The sequence below is a fragment of the Saccopteryx leptura genome, chromosome 2, assembly GCF_036850995.1.
Source record: "Saccopteryx leptura isolate mSacLep1 chromosome 2, mSacLep1_pri_phased_curated, whole genome shotgun sequence".
In the NCBI taxonomy this organism is placed as follows: domain Eukaryota; kingdom Metazoa; phylum Chordata; class Mammalia; order Chiroptera; family Emballonuridae; genus Saccopteryx; species Saccopteryx leptura.
Window position 1 is genome coordinate 145,957,508 of NC_089504.1, and position 18,022 is coordinate 145,975,529.

The window sequence follows — 18,022 nt, forward strand, 5'->3', positions numbered from 1 at the left end:
ATATGAATGCTGGACAATGCTGATGGCCCTTGTAGTAGGTAGCCTGTAAGATGGCTCCCAATGATCCTCAGCATTCAACATTTGGACTCTTAGGAAGTCTTCTCCTCTAGAATGTGGGCTTATTGACTCATTCTAAAAAACAATATGAGAAAAGTTAAAAAATGTCACATCTGAGATTAAGTTATAAAAAGGCTGTGGCTTCCATCTTGGGCACTTGTTCTCTTGAATTGCTGACTCTAGGGGAAGCCAGCTCCTATGCTTTGAGGCGGCCCTACGGGGTTTATGTGGTAAGGAAACAAGGCATTCCAATAACCAAAGGAGTAACTTTGGAAATAGATTCCCACTCCCTCCAATCCCACCCCATACAGGTCTTCAAGGTCAGACCACAGGCTGGCCAACAACTTAACTGCAACATCATGAGAAACCACGAACTAGATATTTACACCTAAGGTGTTGTGAGATAATTTTTGTTGTTTTCAGCTACTAAGTTTGAGGGGTATTTTGTTATGTATCAATAGATAAACTTACACAGCCTTCTTGAGACCTGTGGTCATAAACTTAAAAGACCGTAAGCACATTTACAAATGTAAATTAAGATAGCAGAAGTTTTGTGCTTTTTCTATTCATGTTCTGAAGCACAGAAAAGGGTGTGCAGCTATATATACCAAGCAAAATGAAACATGGGTCACCCCTAGAGGAGAAGTAAGGATGGGAAAGGGGAGGATGAAATAAAGATGTATTTTCAGCTTTAATATATATATCTGTATGATTTGAGTTATTTATAATCAGTTTATATTCATCCTTTGTGTATAACTTAAAAGACAGAAAGAAGTCTTTATCATAATCTGGTTCTTGGCATTCTCTACAATGCTGGAAGGATTCACTCTGGAACATTAACAAGTACTATGTGCAGCCCTAGACCGCAGTTAAGTGTTTATTTGCAAATGTCAAGTTTTAGCCGTGGTAAAGCAATAGTATTCCCATTCCTAGGTAACAATCCAGATGGCCTCTCGACTCAAGGTCCAGAGCTCCGCAGCTGCTGGCAAAGCACTCTGGGAGCCATGGCATCTGTCACCCAAGTCTGTTTCACTTTTCCCTGGGTGAAACCTATTTGAGACACAAGGATAAAAGATATCTTATCATTTACATAACAAGTACTGTTACGTTTGATTCTCCAAGGCTTTCATTGACTTTGTCGTTTTAGCCACATTATTCTCTCAGGCTGTTATTCTGTGAAGATGTAAATACAAATGGAGAAGATAATAAAATTTTAAGGTTTGTTTTGTTCTCCATTCCTGGGCCTAACATTTGATGGAAAGCCTTTCAGTGTGGGTGGTTTCCCTGGCGATTACTCACTGGGTTCTGTTCACCCTGCCTGCTGTCTGAAAACTGTGCCCCTTAACACAGGAGACAAAGAAGCAGACTTATCAATTCACTGAAAATAATTAAAATGTAAAGGTGAATGAATGAATATAATCTGGCTGAATTTTCCACTCCTTTTAGATTATAATCTTCTTTCAAGCAGGGACCATATCTTCTGTATTCAACACATGACATTCACTAAACACCTCCTACTTTACCAGGCAAGTGATATGTTATGGGGTAGTTAGAGTACCATGTATTTGTATATTACACTTGGACACATCATTATCGTATTTCCTTTACCCCCTCCTTCTCTCTAGCCTGCTTTCCTCATCTATTTCTTCTAGCACTCAAATTTTGGGTCACATCTTTGCAAGCTGCCATTCAAAAATTTATCTGACTTTATAGGTTTATTCATTCTACAACATTCTTCAGTGGTTGCAAGTATCCACAGAGAATTGGTTTAGTGTTACAAATTTTAATTATCTAAAAATAAATTATAATTAGCAAGCAAAAGTTAGATTTATTACATGTTTCCAATCTCTACTGTATAAACACACAACAAATATCACCAACTGAAACATTATTAGGTTGATGGCTACTATTTATATCTTACTATATATTACTCAGGTTCAAGAGGAGTTTTTAAACTCTACGTCTTCTCCGGTACTGACCTTCGCATGATTCTCCACTGGGTGAAAACATCCCATTGTCATGGTAGCCATCTCTGCACTCACAGTGGTACCATCCGGGCAGGTTGATGCAGTTAGCACGGCTGTCACACTGAACGAAGCCGTCAGAGCACTCATCAATGTCTGTTTGGCAAAAAATAAATAAAAAGAGGATGTTATACAATTACTACTTTTATCTCAAAGAAACAAAAATATTCTATGAACATTTTACTTGCCAGCAAATCCTAAAACCTGAGAAAACATAAGGTCAAGAAAGTCTACTTGGTTATTGGAAAGACAGAAAGAATGCAGTGGCATTAGTAACAAGAGAAACATCTAGACAGTTTCTCTGTTGCAAAATTCATCCAACTGTAGGACATGGCAAGAAATCATCTGTGGTAGTCATTAATGCTGCTCACCAAATATCTCCAGCTCTTCTTCTGGACACAAGCTAGGATTGCCATGGGATTTCCTAAAGCTAATTAGGGAGTGGCATGTGTCACTGCTAAGCAACACCTTGAAGGTACAGTGCGTGGCACACATGTATTCTTTCCCTATTACAATGACCAGCAATTTTCAGGGGCTCTGACGATTGCTGGAGCTCCTGAATGAGGATAATAGAGGTACATTCTTTCTCTACTTGGAACGGACATACAGTATGAGCAAAAAATCGACATTTTTGCTTTAAGCCACTGGCATTTTAGGGTTTTTTATAACTATCAGCATACCCTGTTATAACCTAATACATCATTCATCATCAATACATGGCAATAGCATTCATGCATCAATGTGCTTCATATTTCTGAAAGATATATCATTTGTCACTTTTAATGAGTTTCACATATATTACCTCATTCAACCCTCAAAAAATATCTTCCATGTAGATAGCATATCAGACAAATGAAAAAATGAGGTAAAACGATTACATGGGATTTAACAAAGGTCACCTATAAGTTCACAGCTGTCTGCAAGTAACCACAGGCTGAAATTGGCAAAGTTCTCTAAACAAAGACAGCCATGTATCTTGAGTCTCATATATATTGCTCACAAAACTTAGGGGATATTTCATTGCTTCATATTCAGTTTGGAAATATCCCCTAAGTTTTGTGAGCAGTATATTTTCTCCAGTGACTTATTACTATTCCTAAGTATTATGAGCTCTTTGTTCTTGTCTATTTGCTGCATGACGGGAACATCCAACCCTATCCAAGCCTCTTCCTTTGCTCATAGAGGGAAAAAGTAATTCCCAGAGTCGTCTTCCAAGTGGCCCCTTCTTCTCCAATACCTCTGGGTTTCTGAGTGCTTTGGGGCTGACTCAGGCCCTGCTAAGCCATCTGACCGCACCACACCATTGTTGCTGCGCAGAATATTCACATGCACCCCCCCTCCCATCTTGTCACAGCCCTAGGCTGTGACTGAAAACTCTACTTGCCAAGGTAGGACAGCTATTTCTGACATGCTGCCCACACCTGCATCACATTTCCCGCTGCAGTGACCAGGCATGAAGATGTCCCTCATGTCGAAGGGAAAGCCAGCTGCTTTTTAGAGTCCTTTCCCCCAGACAGTCCTCATCAGCTCAGCAGAATCTACTTCCTTCCTATTCCAGTCTCATCTAATTCCAAATTCTTGAAAGTACATATTTCTTTCTTTCTTTCTAAATGTCTTTTTTTCTTACGTTCAATTTTGAAAGAGACAATTTTTTGAATAAATGGAGATTACTTTTTAAAAGAAATTAACTTACTATTGATAAGCCCAGAGTTCCTTAACCAAAATAAGACACAAACCATTCTCTTAAATTAGGTAATTAGTTAATGGGCCAAAAAGTAGATATTTTATATTATTGTAACATTTTGACATTATGTCTGAACTATGAAAGCTTTTGCTTCTGTGGCTCCTTTTCTGAAGAGTCAGTTCCTACTGTCGGCAGTTCCCACTGGCAAAATAATTGTGAGTGGCCAAACAGCTGACGGTTGATTCCTGACACAGGCAGATTGCTTCCCTTTTCTAAGGGCTCACAGGTTTTATGAAATAGCCTATCTGTATTTCAAAGGCCTCCCTGACCGATGAACACTCGATTATAAATAGGACTAAAATGCTATGCTCATTCAGCTATATACAATCTTTTTTTCTAATCCAAATGATGCAGAAAATTGATTGTCATTTCTTAAGTGCATGGACAAAAGCAAATAGGCTGGGATTTAAGCGTCAGAAGCGAGTTTTTGGAAGAAGGCAGTGAGGAGTATTGTTTAGCATACCTAACATTGGTGATCTGGAAGTAACTATTGAGGGGACAGAGCCTTCTCCATGGAAACAACTCTTGCATCTATATGTAGCTTTTAATTTAGTCCTTTTTTCATGCCTGAGCACAGTTGCAGGATAACCTCAGATCCCATGACATTAAGATATACCCATTTCAACTTTTATTTCTTACTTATTTTTTCTCATCACCTTTTTCTTTTTTTTTCTCTCTCTCTCTCTTTTTTTTTTTTTTTTTGCATTTTTCTGAAGCTGGAAACAGGTAGAGACAGTCAGACAGACTCCCGCATGCGCCCTACCGGGATCCACCCGGCACGCCCACCATGGGGTGACGCTCTGCCCACCAGGGGGCGATGCTCTGCCCATCCTGGGCGTCGCCATGTTGCAACCAGAGCCACTCTAGCACCTGGGGCAGAGGCCACAGAGCCATCCCCAGCGCCCGGGCCATCTTTGCTCCAATGGAGCCCGGCTGCAGGAGGGGAAGAGAGATACAGAGAGGAAGGCGCGGCAGAGGGGTGGAGAAACAAATGTGCGCTTCTCCTGTGTGCCCTGGCCGGGAATCGAACCCGGGTCCTCCACATGCTAGGCCGACGCTCTACCGCTGAGCCAACCGGCCAGGGCCCTCATCACCTTTTTCAATCACAATGCCTAGTCCTATACTGTCTCATCACCATTTTTTATTTACAATACAGTAACCTTCCTTGATCTATAAACGTACTCATTGAAGATTGATTATATTACTGTTTTCTGAAGACTTGAGGGTACAACATGGCCATAATGTATTTTCATGTACAGTTGGAGTATTATTTTGTTATGTAATTATTACTAAATAGAATTTTAGGAGATGACTACACAAATATATACATCTCTTGTTCATTTAGCCTTCACACTTCCTGCATAGCTGTTACGGGCCAAGTACTAAGTGCTGGGGAAACAAGGGCGCACAAACCAGAAGTAAGTTCTGCCCCCACTGGGTTTACTTTCCATCTGAACTGTGTTTAAGAAAATTAAATTTATGAAAATCTGAATTTACAATCATATAGGACAGTGTTTCCCAGCATGTCTGTATCTATCACCACTGGTATGGTATTAGGTTAAAACAAGCAAATCCTTTATTTTAATGGCTGCAGATTTATAACTGAATTATTTCCATTTATAGCAAGTGATACTAATATTCCCTTTAAAAAGAGAGCAAGATTATAGAAACAGTATTAAGTAAATATTGGCATATAAATATAACAAAAATTATTAAGGGGTATACAAATGACAGAATTCTGAAAAACACCAAGATATGGACCATTTCTTCACATTTTAGAAGGAATTTCTGAGTAAAATTTGTTAGGTAGTGAAATGCCTTTATTTAAAATATGACTCAATTTACAAAATATATAAGTATACATGTGTTATAGTTCAGATTATATGCTTGTTTCCATATAGGATAGAGAATAAAAATTAGCCAGATAATATATTTTGCTTCAATTTACACTCTCATGTTCCTGATGATTTTGTTTATTCAAACTTTTCTACTTTGGTGAAAGTCAATAAAAAATGAAAGTGCAAATTGCCCAAGTGTATACTTCTAACCAGAAGGGAAGCTTGTTTGGCTCCCTCTTTTTAAAATGAAAGACAAAACACACAGCCTCATCTGTAGTGATTTGATATACTTAGTTGATCGGTGAATGTTTATCGAGTGAAGAACTGAAACCTGGGATTGCAGGAGGGAAGGGGGGTGGGTGGAGGTGGATGGCAATTGAGGGGAGACAGATGGTGATGGAGGGAGATCTAGTATATGTGCTGCCGAAGCGAGCACAATGGAGGGAGATCTAATTTGAGGTGGTGGACACAAAATGCAAGACACAGGTGATGTATTGTAGAATTGTGCACCTGTATGATTTTTTTTTTTTTTTTGTATTTTTCTGAAGCTGGAAACGGGGAGAGACAGTCAGACAGACTCCCGTATGCGCCCGACCGGGATCCACCCGGCACGCCCACCAGGGGCGACGCTCTGCCCCTCCAGGGCATCGCTCTGCCTCGACCAGAGCCACTGTAGCGCCTGGGGCAGAGGCCAAGGAGCCATCCCCAGCGCCCGGGCCATCTTTGCTCCAATGGAGCCTTGGCTGCGGGAGGGGAAGAGAGAGACAGAGAGGAAGGAGGGGGTGGGGGGGTGGAGAAGCAAATGGGCGCTTCTCCTATATGCCCTGGCCGGGAATCGAACCCGGGTCCCCCGCACGCCAGGCCGACACTCTACCACTGAGCCAACTGGCCAGGGCCTGAATCCTGTATGATTTTATTAACCAATGTCACCCCAATATATTCAAGAAAAAATTTAAAAAAATAATTGAAATCTGATCCAGAATTGAAGAATTAATTATCTAAGCATGTTAAAGCTCATTGTCTGTATGCATTGTTCTATTATTGGATTTCCTAAACTGGTTAAACTGACAATGCTCCTGCACATGGAGCAAAAGCATTTACTGTATTTTGTCAAACCTTTCGAATTATGTGTATTTCTTACAATCTTTAAAGTCAAGGTATTATTAAAGTGTACCCAGCAAATATTTTAAGGTCAATTTAAAAAAATTTAAAAGGGGGGAGTCATATCCTGGAACTCGTACGGGTCTACCATACCATGCTTTTAACTTAAAAAAAATTTTAAATTTCTTTTGAATGCTGATGAACAGGAGACACCAAATCTTTTTCTCCTGCAAATTACTACCTTCTTTATTTGATCCAGCTAATAACACTGTTTTGTCTTTTTCCAAATAGCCCCAGATATATGGAAAAGATTTATATAGGCAGATGGGGATCCTCAAACCCCTCAGCGAGATCTTCTGAGCATGGCTTTTAAGATACCAAGAGGCAGAAAAAGCCCAATAGAGATCAGGGGAACTACCAGCTTTTAGGATACGCCCTTAAAGGCTCCAATGCCCCAAAGGGGTCTCATAGAATGTCATCTGGGTCCTGCTTCAATAGTGGAAAGGAAGGTCATTGAGCTAAAGCCTGCCAGATTTATATGCCTCTGCTGTGAGGAAACAGGGACACTGGAAGGTAGGCTTCCCCCTCGCTCCTCTAAGGGATGGTTCAGTCTCTTCCAGCCCTGCTCCAGCCACCTATGACCTAAACTTGCCCAGAATGCTGGGGTTTGCCACTGAAGGCTGAAGGTGCCCAGGGCCGTCAGCCCCATCTACGACACTGTGGACGAGCCTAGGGTATTTCTTCCAAGAAGCAGGTAAACTGATCTCATTTGCACAAGGGCCACTTAACTATGTCTTGCCTGAATAGTCAGGTTTTTTATTCTTCCCTCGAAGATCTCTGTTGTGGGGGTTGATAGTCCTATTTTCTGCTGCTTTGTTTAATATATAGTGTTTCCTTTATTCCTCCTACCTCAATGCCCCACTCATATTTCAGGCTGGGACCTACTCCTAATTTAGAGCTCTCTTTCCCCCTTTTGCCAACTTCTATTATGAATCTACCTTTGCCACCCAGCTTAGTGTATCCCAAGGTTCTCTTTACCAAGCCACAGTCACAGAGCTCCAGGGAAAAGCAACCTGGTCTCACTTCTCCAGGCAGAGGAAAACAGAAGCTCCATCTCCACACATGCTGCAGATGGCTTTTCCAGTCTACCTGAATCATTACCAGCTAGAAGCAGCAGTCATTGGGACTTGGATGTGAACTGCAAAGTATAGAATTGTGACAACAATTCCAGTGCCATGCGGACTTTTCCTGGATGTGGACTTTTTCTAGACTCCTGCTCCTTGGGACAGCTCCTAACAGACTGAACTGGGGTTGGGTTGCATTTATCAGGGACTTGGCATGGTGTTGGGGCCAACTTGGACTTGGTGAACTTGTTAAGGACACTATTCTTTTATGGATTCTTGCTGTATTGGCCGAGAGTTTGCTTAAAGGCTTTAATCACTGTAAAAAAAAAAAAAAAAAAAGAAGACTGGATAAAGAAGATGTGGCACATATACACCATGGTATACTATTCAGCCATAAGAAATGATGACATTGGATCACTTACAACAAAATGGTGGGACCTTGATAACATTATACAGAGTGAAATAAGTAAATCAGAAAAAAACAAGAACTGCAGGATTCCACACATTGGTGGGACATAAAAACGAGACTAAGAGACATGGACAAGAGTGTGGTGGTTACGGGGGGCAGGGGGAGGGAAGGAGGGAGAGGGGGAGGGGGAGGGGGAGGGGCACAAAGAAAACTAGATAGAAGGTGACAGAGGACAATCTGACTTTGGGTGATGGGTATGCAACATAATTGAATGATAAGATAACCTGGACATGTTTTCTTTGAATATATGTACCCTGATTTATTGATGTCACCCCATTAAAATTAATAAAAATTTATTAAAAATAAATAAATAAATAAAACATCATTCAGACTTAAATATATAAAAAAAGAATTAATTATATTTTATCCATACACAAATGTGTATATTACTGAGTTATAACATATGGATACACACACATTATGCCTTACATATTGTGTAATAGAAAACAGTAAAAATTTTTTAAAAATATTTTATTGATTTTTTAGAGAGAGAGGAGCGAGCGTGAGAGAGAGAGAGAGAGAGAGAGAGACAGAGAGAGAGAGAAGGGGGAGGAGCAGGAAGCATCAACTCCCATATGTGCCTTGACCAGGCAAGCCCAAGGTTTCGAACCGGCGACCTCAGTGTTCTAGGTCGACGCTTTATTCCACTGCGCCACCACAGGTCAGGCCAGTAAAAATTTTTTAAAGAATTTATGTCTTGAGTACTTTTTTTAGGTAAGTTAAAACCAAATTTTTATTTGCGTTAGATATACAGAGATTAGCAGAACTAGGGGAGAAAAATATTACTTTACTCCATATATGAACTACCAAGTTTGAACATACTACTTTCCGAACTGAATAAAAATATTCAGAAAGATAGCACAGGAGTGTATAAGCCCATATGATTTAGTCTTGATTATGAGAACCTAAATTTTATACTCTGTGGGCACATTATATAAAAAAAACTAAAAATAAATTTTATGAAAAACTATACTTTCATTGTATATTATATTTAAGAAAAGAACTAGTTCCTAGTTCCTTAGGGACAATTAGACCTTTTTTAGTAGCTACATTTAGAACAGCCAGCTAGTAATGATATTAAGTTGCTGTCCCAAAGCACAGAGAATCTAAAATCTGAAAGATATTTAGCCATCCAGCAATAGCCATCAATAGTAGTCATACTCCAGGGATCAAAATAAACTTAGATAATGAGGCTGGGAGACACTGTTAAGGATAGACTTTCTAGAAAGCACATATGTTTTGAGGCGATCATTAAAAACAAACCAACAAGCAGAAAAACAAGAAAGGAAAATGTATGAACACAAAAGGTTCACACGTGCCAGATCTTGTTTTGTCTCTCTCTAGTATGGAGACTAAGACTAGGGGCATTCTACAACGGTACACAGACCATTGTATTCAGAGTGAGCTACTGAAAATGCTATTTGCCATAAGTCTTTAAAGGGTCACTTAGAAAATGACAGGTTATTTCCTTGTAAAATTCAATGTAGTTATAAAATGAGAAGTGTGAGTGATAATCACGTCCACATGCATACAGTTATTTCTATCAAACTACATAACTAAGGACAATAAAAAATGTGCAAGTGTCTAGAACTATGCATACCTAAAATAGACCCTCATCATTAGTTTAACCCATTCCCCTATAAAGCTAAGAGAAAGCTTAGTTGCTATTCTATACAAAAGAAAACAAAACCCAATTTTTTTTCAAAGTGAGGACATTATTTTTAATGGCAAAGTCAGATCATAAGTATACAGTTCATCATTAATAAAAAGCTGACATCATTTCTCATAAAAATATACTTGGACTATTTATATCACTATCCTATATCCTGGTAGTTAAATCATATTGATAAACAGCAGGCAATTGAACATCTTCAAAACAATTAATCAACTCAATTAACCACATGTGGATTATTTGCTTTCTAGATTGTCTGTAATATGTTTTTTTTTTTTTTTTTTTTTTTTTTTTTCATTTTTCTGAAGCTAGAAACAGGGAGAGACAGTCAGACAGACTCCCGCATGCGCCCGACCGGGATCCACCCGGCACGCCCACCATGGGTCGATGCTCTGCTCACCAGGGGGCGATGCTCTGCCCATCCTGGGCGTCGCCATGTTGCGACCAGAGCCACTCTAGCGCCTGAGGCAGAGGCCACAGAGCCATCCCCAGCGCCCGGGCCATTTTGCTCCAATGGAGCCTTGGCTGCGGGAGGGGAAGAGAGAGACCGAGAGGAAAGCGCGGCGGAGGGGTGGAGAAGCAAATGGGCGCTTCTCCTGTGTGCCCTGGCTGGGAATCGAACCTGGGTCCTCCGCACGCTAGGCCGACGCTCTACCGCTGAGCCAACCGGCCAGGGCTGTAATATGTTTTTTTAATCATAAGGTCATGTCCCTTTCTCTTTTGTTGAGGTTGTGGGGCGTCTGCTTTCAACACTTAAATAAATGTGAGTGCTCAAGGAATGCAAACTCGTTTGAGCATTATATTATTTTTAATAACTATAACGGGCCCTGGCCGGTTGGCTCAGCGGTAGAGCGTCGGCCTAGCGTGCGGAGGACCCGGGTTCGATTCCCGGCCAGGGCACACAGGAGAAGCGCCCATTTGCTTCTCCACCCCTTCGCCGCGCTTTCCTCTCTGTCTCTCTCTTCCCCTCCCGCAGCCAAGGCTCCATTGGAGCAAAGATGGCCCGGGCGCTGGGGATGGCTCTGTGGCCTCTGCCCCAGGCGCTAGAGTGGCTCTGGTCGCAACATGGCGACGCCCAGGATGGGCAGAGCATCGCCCCCTGGTGGGCAGAGCGTCGCCCCCTGGTGGGCGTGCCGGGTGGATCCCGGTTGGGCGCATGCGGGAGTCTGTCTGACTGTCTCTCCCTGTTTCCAGCTTCAGAAAAATGCAAAAAAAAAAAATTAAAAAAAAAATAATAACTATAACGGATTTAGATATGAAATATTGTCCAAAATTTCATGACTGATTTTCTCAAATAAATTTTTTGAAAATAAAGCAACATGTAAATAACTTTTTATTTTTGCTTTTTTTGTTTTAAATGAGCATGTTTTGTTTTAAAATTATTTTTTAAATTGAATTTATTGGGGTGGCATTGGTTAACATAAATTATACAGGTTTCAGTTTCTCATGCCCAATCCTATAGTACATCTCTGTACTTCCTATTGTGTGTTCACCCCCCAACCCCCATCAAGTCTTCAACCATTACCATTTATGGTACTTATGCCCTCCTCACCTCCTCCAACCCCTGGCAATCACCACACTGTTGTCCATGAGTTTTTGTGGGGTTTTTTTTTGTCCTTTTTTGCTCAATCCCTCCACCCCCTTGAACCAGTCCCCTCTCACCTAATGGCTGTTGATTTTTAATAACCCTAAATTTATGGGATACAGTGAAAGCAGTTTTCAGAAGGAAGTTTATAGTATTAAAAGTAGAATCTTTTTTTTCTTCTTTTTTCCACCGCTGCCCCTTGACCCCCCCCCCACGCATGCTCCCAGGGGATTGTGGGGTAAACAGGTGGTGTTTTTTAGGTTTGCTCATTTGTATTGAGGGGCCACTGTCCCTCACCCCGCCCCTCACCCCCACCCCTCACCCCTGTCCCTCACCCCCACGTGCTTCCCCAGCTGCTGCCGCCCCTGAGAAATAGAATCTTAAGACTAGATTAGGCGTAAATTGAGATAGAATTATTTTTCCCTTTAAACCCATATAGCACTTACTAGTATATCATGTCTTCTAACATAACAGACTTGCTTTGTAACTACTTTGGTGTGTGTGTTAGCACCAACAACCTGCTATTTCAGCTCATATTCCTAGAGTGAAAAGCATTTCTTACAAGTCTTTGATCCTTTCTAGTACTGACAATGAAAATTGAGTGAGGGAGTAAGATTAATGTTAGTGGGCTTTCCTAAAGCTCATTAGCCCTGTTTCCCAGCTGACACTACCTTCTACTTCAAAGATTCAGCTGCAAACAGAGCAGCAGCCTCGTTCGCTGAAGTCGAGTAAACACCAGAATCCAAGAATTGAATCACAACAGCTTTCCAACCCATGGAAAATCTCAGGCTCTCTTTATTAAAAGTTGGAGAGGCCAGTGTGACAGGAGGCCACAACATTTGAACTCGACCCCCCATTCAGAGCTCCTTAGGCTTGCCTGCTGCGTGATTCAACTGGACTGTTTCTGAGCGGCCCATTCAAGCTGCAGACAAATCCAACAGCAAATCTGCACTGGGTGGATAACAATATCTATCTTTCATTGCCCCCTTTCCTTATTTTAGCAGCAGAAGGCTGATTGAAGAGGGGACATCTAGGTACCAGGCACTGGAAACCTGGTGAGGTTAAGCTGTTAGGGCGCACAGGCTTTAGTTACACACAGTCATTTAGGGCATGCTGCCTTAGGCCCCCTCTGTCCAGCACAGATGGAAGAAAGCACCAACCTGCACTGCTGATATGCTGCCAAAATAAACTCGTGAGCTTTTGTCTCCTTAATCCACAGAGGGGAAAGGACACAGTCTCTCTAACTTGATGATTCTAATCCTGGGTAGCCAGCATGATACAAGAAGGAATAAAGGTCTTTGCAGTTTCCTCCAGGGCTTCTCTGTGCAGTTCAATCCAACAAATATTATTAGAGTCTAATAAGTTCCAGACACCATGTGGGCACTGCAAATTCAGTAACAAATCACCAAGTTCCCATTCTAGGAAAGCAGGTGCTGGTCAGAGGGGCTGGTCAGAAAGCCCACCTGGGACTGAGGGGTGGCGGAGTGTGCCCTTCAGGGTGGCCGGTGTGCGGGGGACCAAGGCCATGAGCAGCATGTAGGGATGAAACAAACACTAAGCCTGAAGGCAGTCTTACCAGGTCACCAGTCCAAAAGGGCTGGAAGTAGGAAGAGAAGACAGATACAAGATAATTGAAACTGAGGAAAAAGAAGTGGGAATCACAGCATTCTTTTATGTAAAGGAATAGACACTGGCACTTTATAGGGCCTTTTCCAAGGATGTGAGAGTTGTTAAGAGCACTAACCCAGGAGAAATCCAACTTTTAACAGAAACTAGTTTAGGAGGTACAAACATGGTAACAAATCACTAGGAATGAATTTGCAAGAGTTATAATTAGAGGTATACACTCTGCCAAAAAGGCTAGGCAATGCAAGGAACTTCTAAAATAATTACCAAGACAAACTGCTGGAGGAATTCCAAACAGAGGAATCAACCATAGTATAGACAGGGGAGCACGACAAGGATCCTAGAAGAGCGAGTGACTCAGCGTGGCAGGTAGGCATCTATGCCTGGGAAAGTGACAAGAGACAAGGCAGAAGATACAGGCTGGTGCCACATGGTGAAGGGAGTCATTTGCTGGGGCTGCAGTTCTGTATATTATTCTGAAAGCAAGGTAGAGACAACCAGGCTTTGGAGTACAGAGTGTTCAATCACAAGTTGTCCTTGACACTCTCAGCATGCTGAGGGCTGCAAGAAGCAGACAGCAAGCTCCCTCAGACCCTTGCTCATTTTCCCACAAATGTCCTAGTTCCAGCTTTGAACCTGGGCTCCCATTCTCCACTTCGGGGAGTTTATCTCTTCCCTGTCGTCCTTCTTTGTTTTTTTTTTGTTGTTGTTGTTCTTTTTTTTTGTATTTTTCTGAAGCTGGAAACGGGGAGAGACAGTCAGACAGACTCCCGTATGTGCCCGACTGGGATCCACCGGCATGCCCACCAGGGGCGATGCTCTGCCCCTCCGGGGCGTCGCTCTGTTGCAACCAGAGCCACTCTAGCACCTGGGGCAGAGGCCAAGGAGCCATCCCCAGCGCCCAGGCCATCTTTGCTCCAATGGAGCCTTGGCTGCAGGAGAGAAAGAGAGAGACAGAGAGGAAGGAGAGGGGGGGAGGGGTGGAGAAGCAGATGGGCTCTTCTCCTATGTGCCCTGGCCGGGAATCGAACCTGGGACTTCTGCACACCAGGCCGACGCTCTACCACTGAGCCAACCGGACAGGGCCTGTTGTTGCTGTTTTTTGTTGTTGTTTTTCTGAAGCTGGAAACGGGGAAGTAGTCAGACAGACTCCCGCATGCGCCTGACCAGGATCCACCCGGCACGCCCACCAGGGGACGATGCTCTGCCCATCCGGGGCGTTGCTCTGTTGTGACCAGAGCCACTCTAGCACCTAGGGCAGAGGCCAAGGAGCCATCCCCAGCGCCTGGGCCATCTTTGCTCCAATGGAGCCTTGGCTGCGGGAGGGGAAGAGAGAGACAGAGAAAGGAGAGGGAGAGGGGTGGAGAAGCAGATGAACCCGGAATCAAATGAGAATAATACTCTCAGCAGTAAGAGGAGGATAAACTTTCAAGAGGAAGAAGTGTCAACAGCATCAGATTGATTAAATCAAATGAAAATGGAAGAGAGGCCACCGAATATAGCAATTCAGATGACAGCAAAGGGGATACAAAATAAAATAAGTTAAAACAGGAGTGAAGGTCAATAAAATACAGTGAGGACAGATTTCACTTCTCAAAATGGTGATCAGGAAGGGAAGGAAAGGAAAGGGTGTGTTGTTATTTTAAAAGGCAGGGAAAAGCAAGGATGCAGGAAATCTTTTAAGATAATGAAATGAACATATTTATAGGCCAAGGAAAGGGCACTAATAAAAACGAAAAGACTGATGATGCAGAATACAGAATAGATAACTGAACTTCAATCTCATTTCACGATTTCTGGGTACATGAAAAATAGTTTATAAACAAATTGTTTTATTCTTCTCTGATATTCAAGATACAACAAGATAGAAGGAAAAAAAATAGATCATTGGAAAGGAGAGGGAAGTTACAGATGGATTTTTTTTCTTCTACTCCTGTCTCTGTCACCAGTGAATCCTGAGTTCTAAATTTAAAGCAGAGAATGCTGCTTTAAACGTGGTGTATTATTTAAATATGCATAAATGTACTAATTCTAATCCTTGTATGTCATCATTCCATCATATTTTCAGGAAAAATGGTGGCTCTGCTTTACTGAAGAGTAAGTCTAATTAAGTCGATCATCATTTATGGCATTTCAAGGACATATTTCCAAATAATTACAAGATAAGAAAGCCCATTAGCTATTAAAACTATGCTGAACATAACTCAACCTTTCTTCATTCGTTTAGAAAGAACTTAGTGTCCCAGGGCCATCATTGTAAATATTAATTTCCATTAAAAATATAAAACTATTGGTTCTATTGCTGTCTTCTAGAAAAAATGGCCTTTTTTTATTTTTAGACTTGCTAAATAAATGGACAGATAGGCTGAAGGAAATAAAAGGTTAATGCTGTAGATACTACAAAATGTAGAGAACTACTAGTTTGCTTCTGGTCCTAAAATGCTTTGATTATTTCCTGTTGAAAACTTTCCACCATGGTTATCAGCAATCTTATTTTCATAAATTTATTTCAGGTCAAGAATATAGCATGTACTGATGTTTGTCCCTAGGGCAACTCTGGGGAAAACTCCATAAATGAGATGACAACATAATTCCATGAGGTAATGAACTTCTTTGTGATAGCAATGAAAAATTTGTTCTCATATTGATTCATCTGTACCATTTCAGTAATGAAAGGATATAATAGCTGATTTATTAATTCAAACTAAAAATTGTCTCTTAAGTTTTTAGTGTTCAAGGCAGAAGTGAATTTTATTAATACATCTGAGTAAGGTACACCCACAGAAGAAAGTACTAGAAAGTAAAAGAGCCTGACCAGGTGCAGTGGTACAAGGGATAGGGTGTTGGACGGGGATGCAGAGGACCCAGGTTCAAAACCCTGAGGTCGATGGCTTGAGCAGAAGCTTACCAGCTTGAGTGCGGGTCACTGACTTGAGTGTGGGATCATAGACGCGACTCCATGGTCACTGGCTTAAGCCCAAAGGTCGCTGGCTTGAGCAAGGGGTCACTTGCTCTGCTGTACCCCCCCCCCCCCCAATCAGGGCACATATGTTAAAGCAATCAAAGAACTACTAAGGAGCTGCAATGAAGAATTGATGTTTCTCATCTCTCTCCCTTCCTGCTGTCTGTCCCTATTTGTCCTTCTCTCAGCCTCTCTCTCCCTGGCATGCGCGCACGTGCGCAAACACACACACACACACACACACACACACAAAAGTAAAATATATTTTTTGTTATGGGACAGTAAAACAAGCTCTATATTAAGGAAATTCTTTATTGGAGAAAAGACAGCAGACATACTGAATACAGCTTATAATTGCCATCATCAAGGGAAAAGCTAAATGATAATAAATATTTTAACGGTCTTCAGGGTTGTTTCAGCCCCCACTGTTTACACAGTGGTCTCAAAAAAGTGCAGCATTTTATTATGAAATCATGTCATCATGTCTGTGAAAACACATTGTTGGGCTGGGTGTCCACAGGACACCAGACAATGGGTACACCCTGAGGGCATAAAGACAAAGGCTGTGCCCCACCAGGCTCACAGTCTAATGCACTAAACACAGACACACAAACATACACAAAATATATATCTACATATATAAAATAGGAAAAACATACATGTATTTCACACATATGCATATATAAGTAGTACATATTTAAAATTATCTGTGAGACTGCCAGACACACAGCTTGTTAGTAATCAAGCCATCACTTTAGAGACAAGTGGTACATTTCAGCAGCATTAGTTTTGTTTTCCCCCAAATCACCTAGATATTTTTGGCATATGCTCTCATTTTTTCTTTTGTCAGACGCTCCACAAGACAGTCTCAGAATAGCGCACCTGTGCACCGGCCACAGAATGAGGACATTATTAGCGTTATCCTTTCTACCAATCCACAACCATTCTGAAGCTCTCTTTGAGAGCCAAAGTCAAAGACATCTCTGCATCCCTCAAAGCAGTGGTTCTTAAAGTGTGGACCACCTGAATCAGAATCTTTGAGGATGACTGATAAAAATACAGATTTCTTATCTCTGCCTTAGGTCTATGAAGTCAGAATCCCAGTTAATGAAGTCTGATAATCTGCATTTTTCAAGATGTCCCCAGGTGATTTGTGTCTGTCTTGAAGTTAGAAAGGCACTGGGCGAGGAGTCAAGAATGTTCCCCCTCCAGCATTCAGATCTGTGAAAAGGACTCTCCTTTTTTGTTTCGGCCTTCAAGAAATTTAGCACAAAAATTGATGTTGAACTGTATCACATTTTCTCAAATCCAGCTACTTCATTAATTGTAAGCTGCATATTATTTTATGTGTCACAAAGAAAAACGCTGCCAGTTAAACAGAGATATGTCCTCAATTGTAAGATGCATTCTGATACTGGAAATGTTAAAAATGTGAAATATGTGGATCTTAAAACTGATGAAAGAATGTTATCTCTAAATTTTAACTTTTGTCTATGACAGTTGTTCAAATTAAAAGTTTTGAAAGATGAACAGAATTTCCTAGGAAGCTCTGTGTTGGGGGAGAGTGCTTTCAGACAAGGATTAAAGCAAGTGCAAAGACACAGGGACATGAAATACACACCCGGTCTAGAGAGGGTTCTCAAACAGACTGCTTGAGTTCCAGTATCCGCCTTGATACTTACCCACTGAATGACATTGGGCAACCTAATTTTAAACCTTCTGGACTTCAGTTTTCTTATTTGTAAAACAGAATTTTACAACTGATTTTTAGGGCTGTAAGGTGTAAATATGGAGTGCAAATGGAGCGTTGACTACCTTGT

At 41.5% G+C, this 18,022-nt stretch overlaps 1 protein-coding gene across 4 annotated transcripts in view; it reads right to left on the minus strand.

Moving 5' to 3' along the window:
- NELL2 (neural EGFL like 2) overlaps positions 1-18,022 on the minus strand; it is a 489,520-nt gene that overhangs the window by 19,258 nt on the left and 452,240 nt on the right. For all 4 annotated transcript variants that reach the window (XM_066369010.1, XM_066369011.1, XM_066369013.1 and 1 more), the window contains one exon: positions 2,037-2,177. In XM_066369010.1, the coding sequence (XP_066225107.1) occupies positions 2,037-2,177 (141 nt within the window). The remainder of the gene's footprint in view (positions 1-2,036; positions 2,178-18,022) is intronic.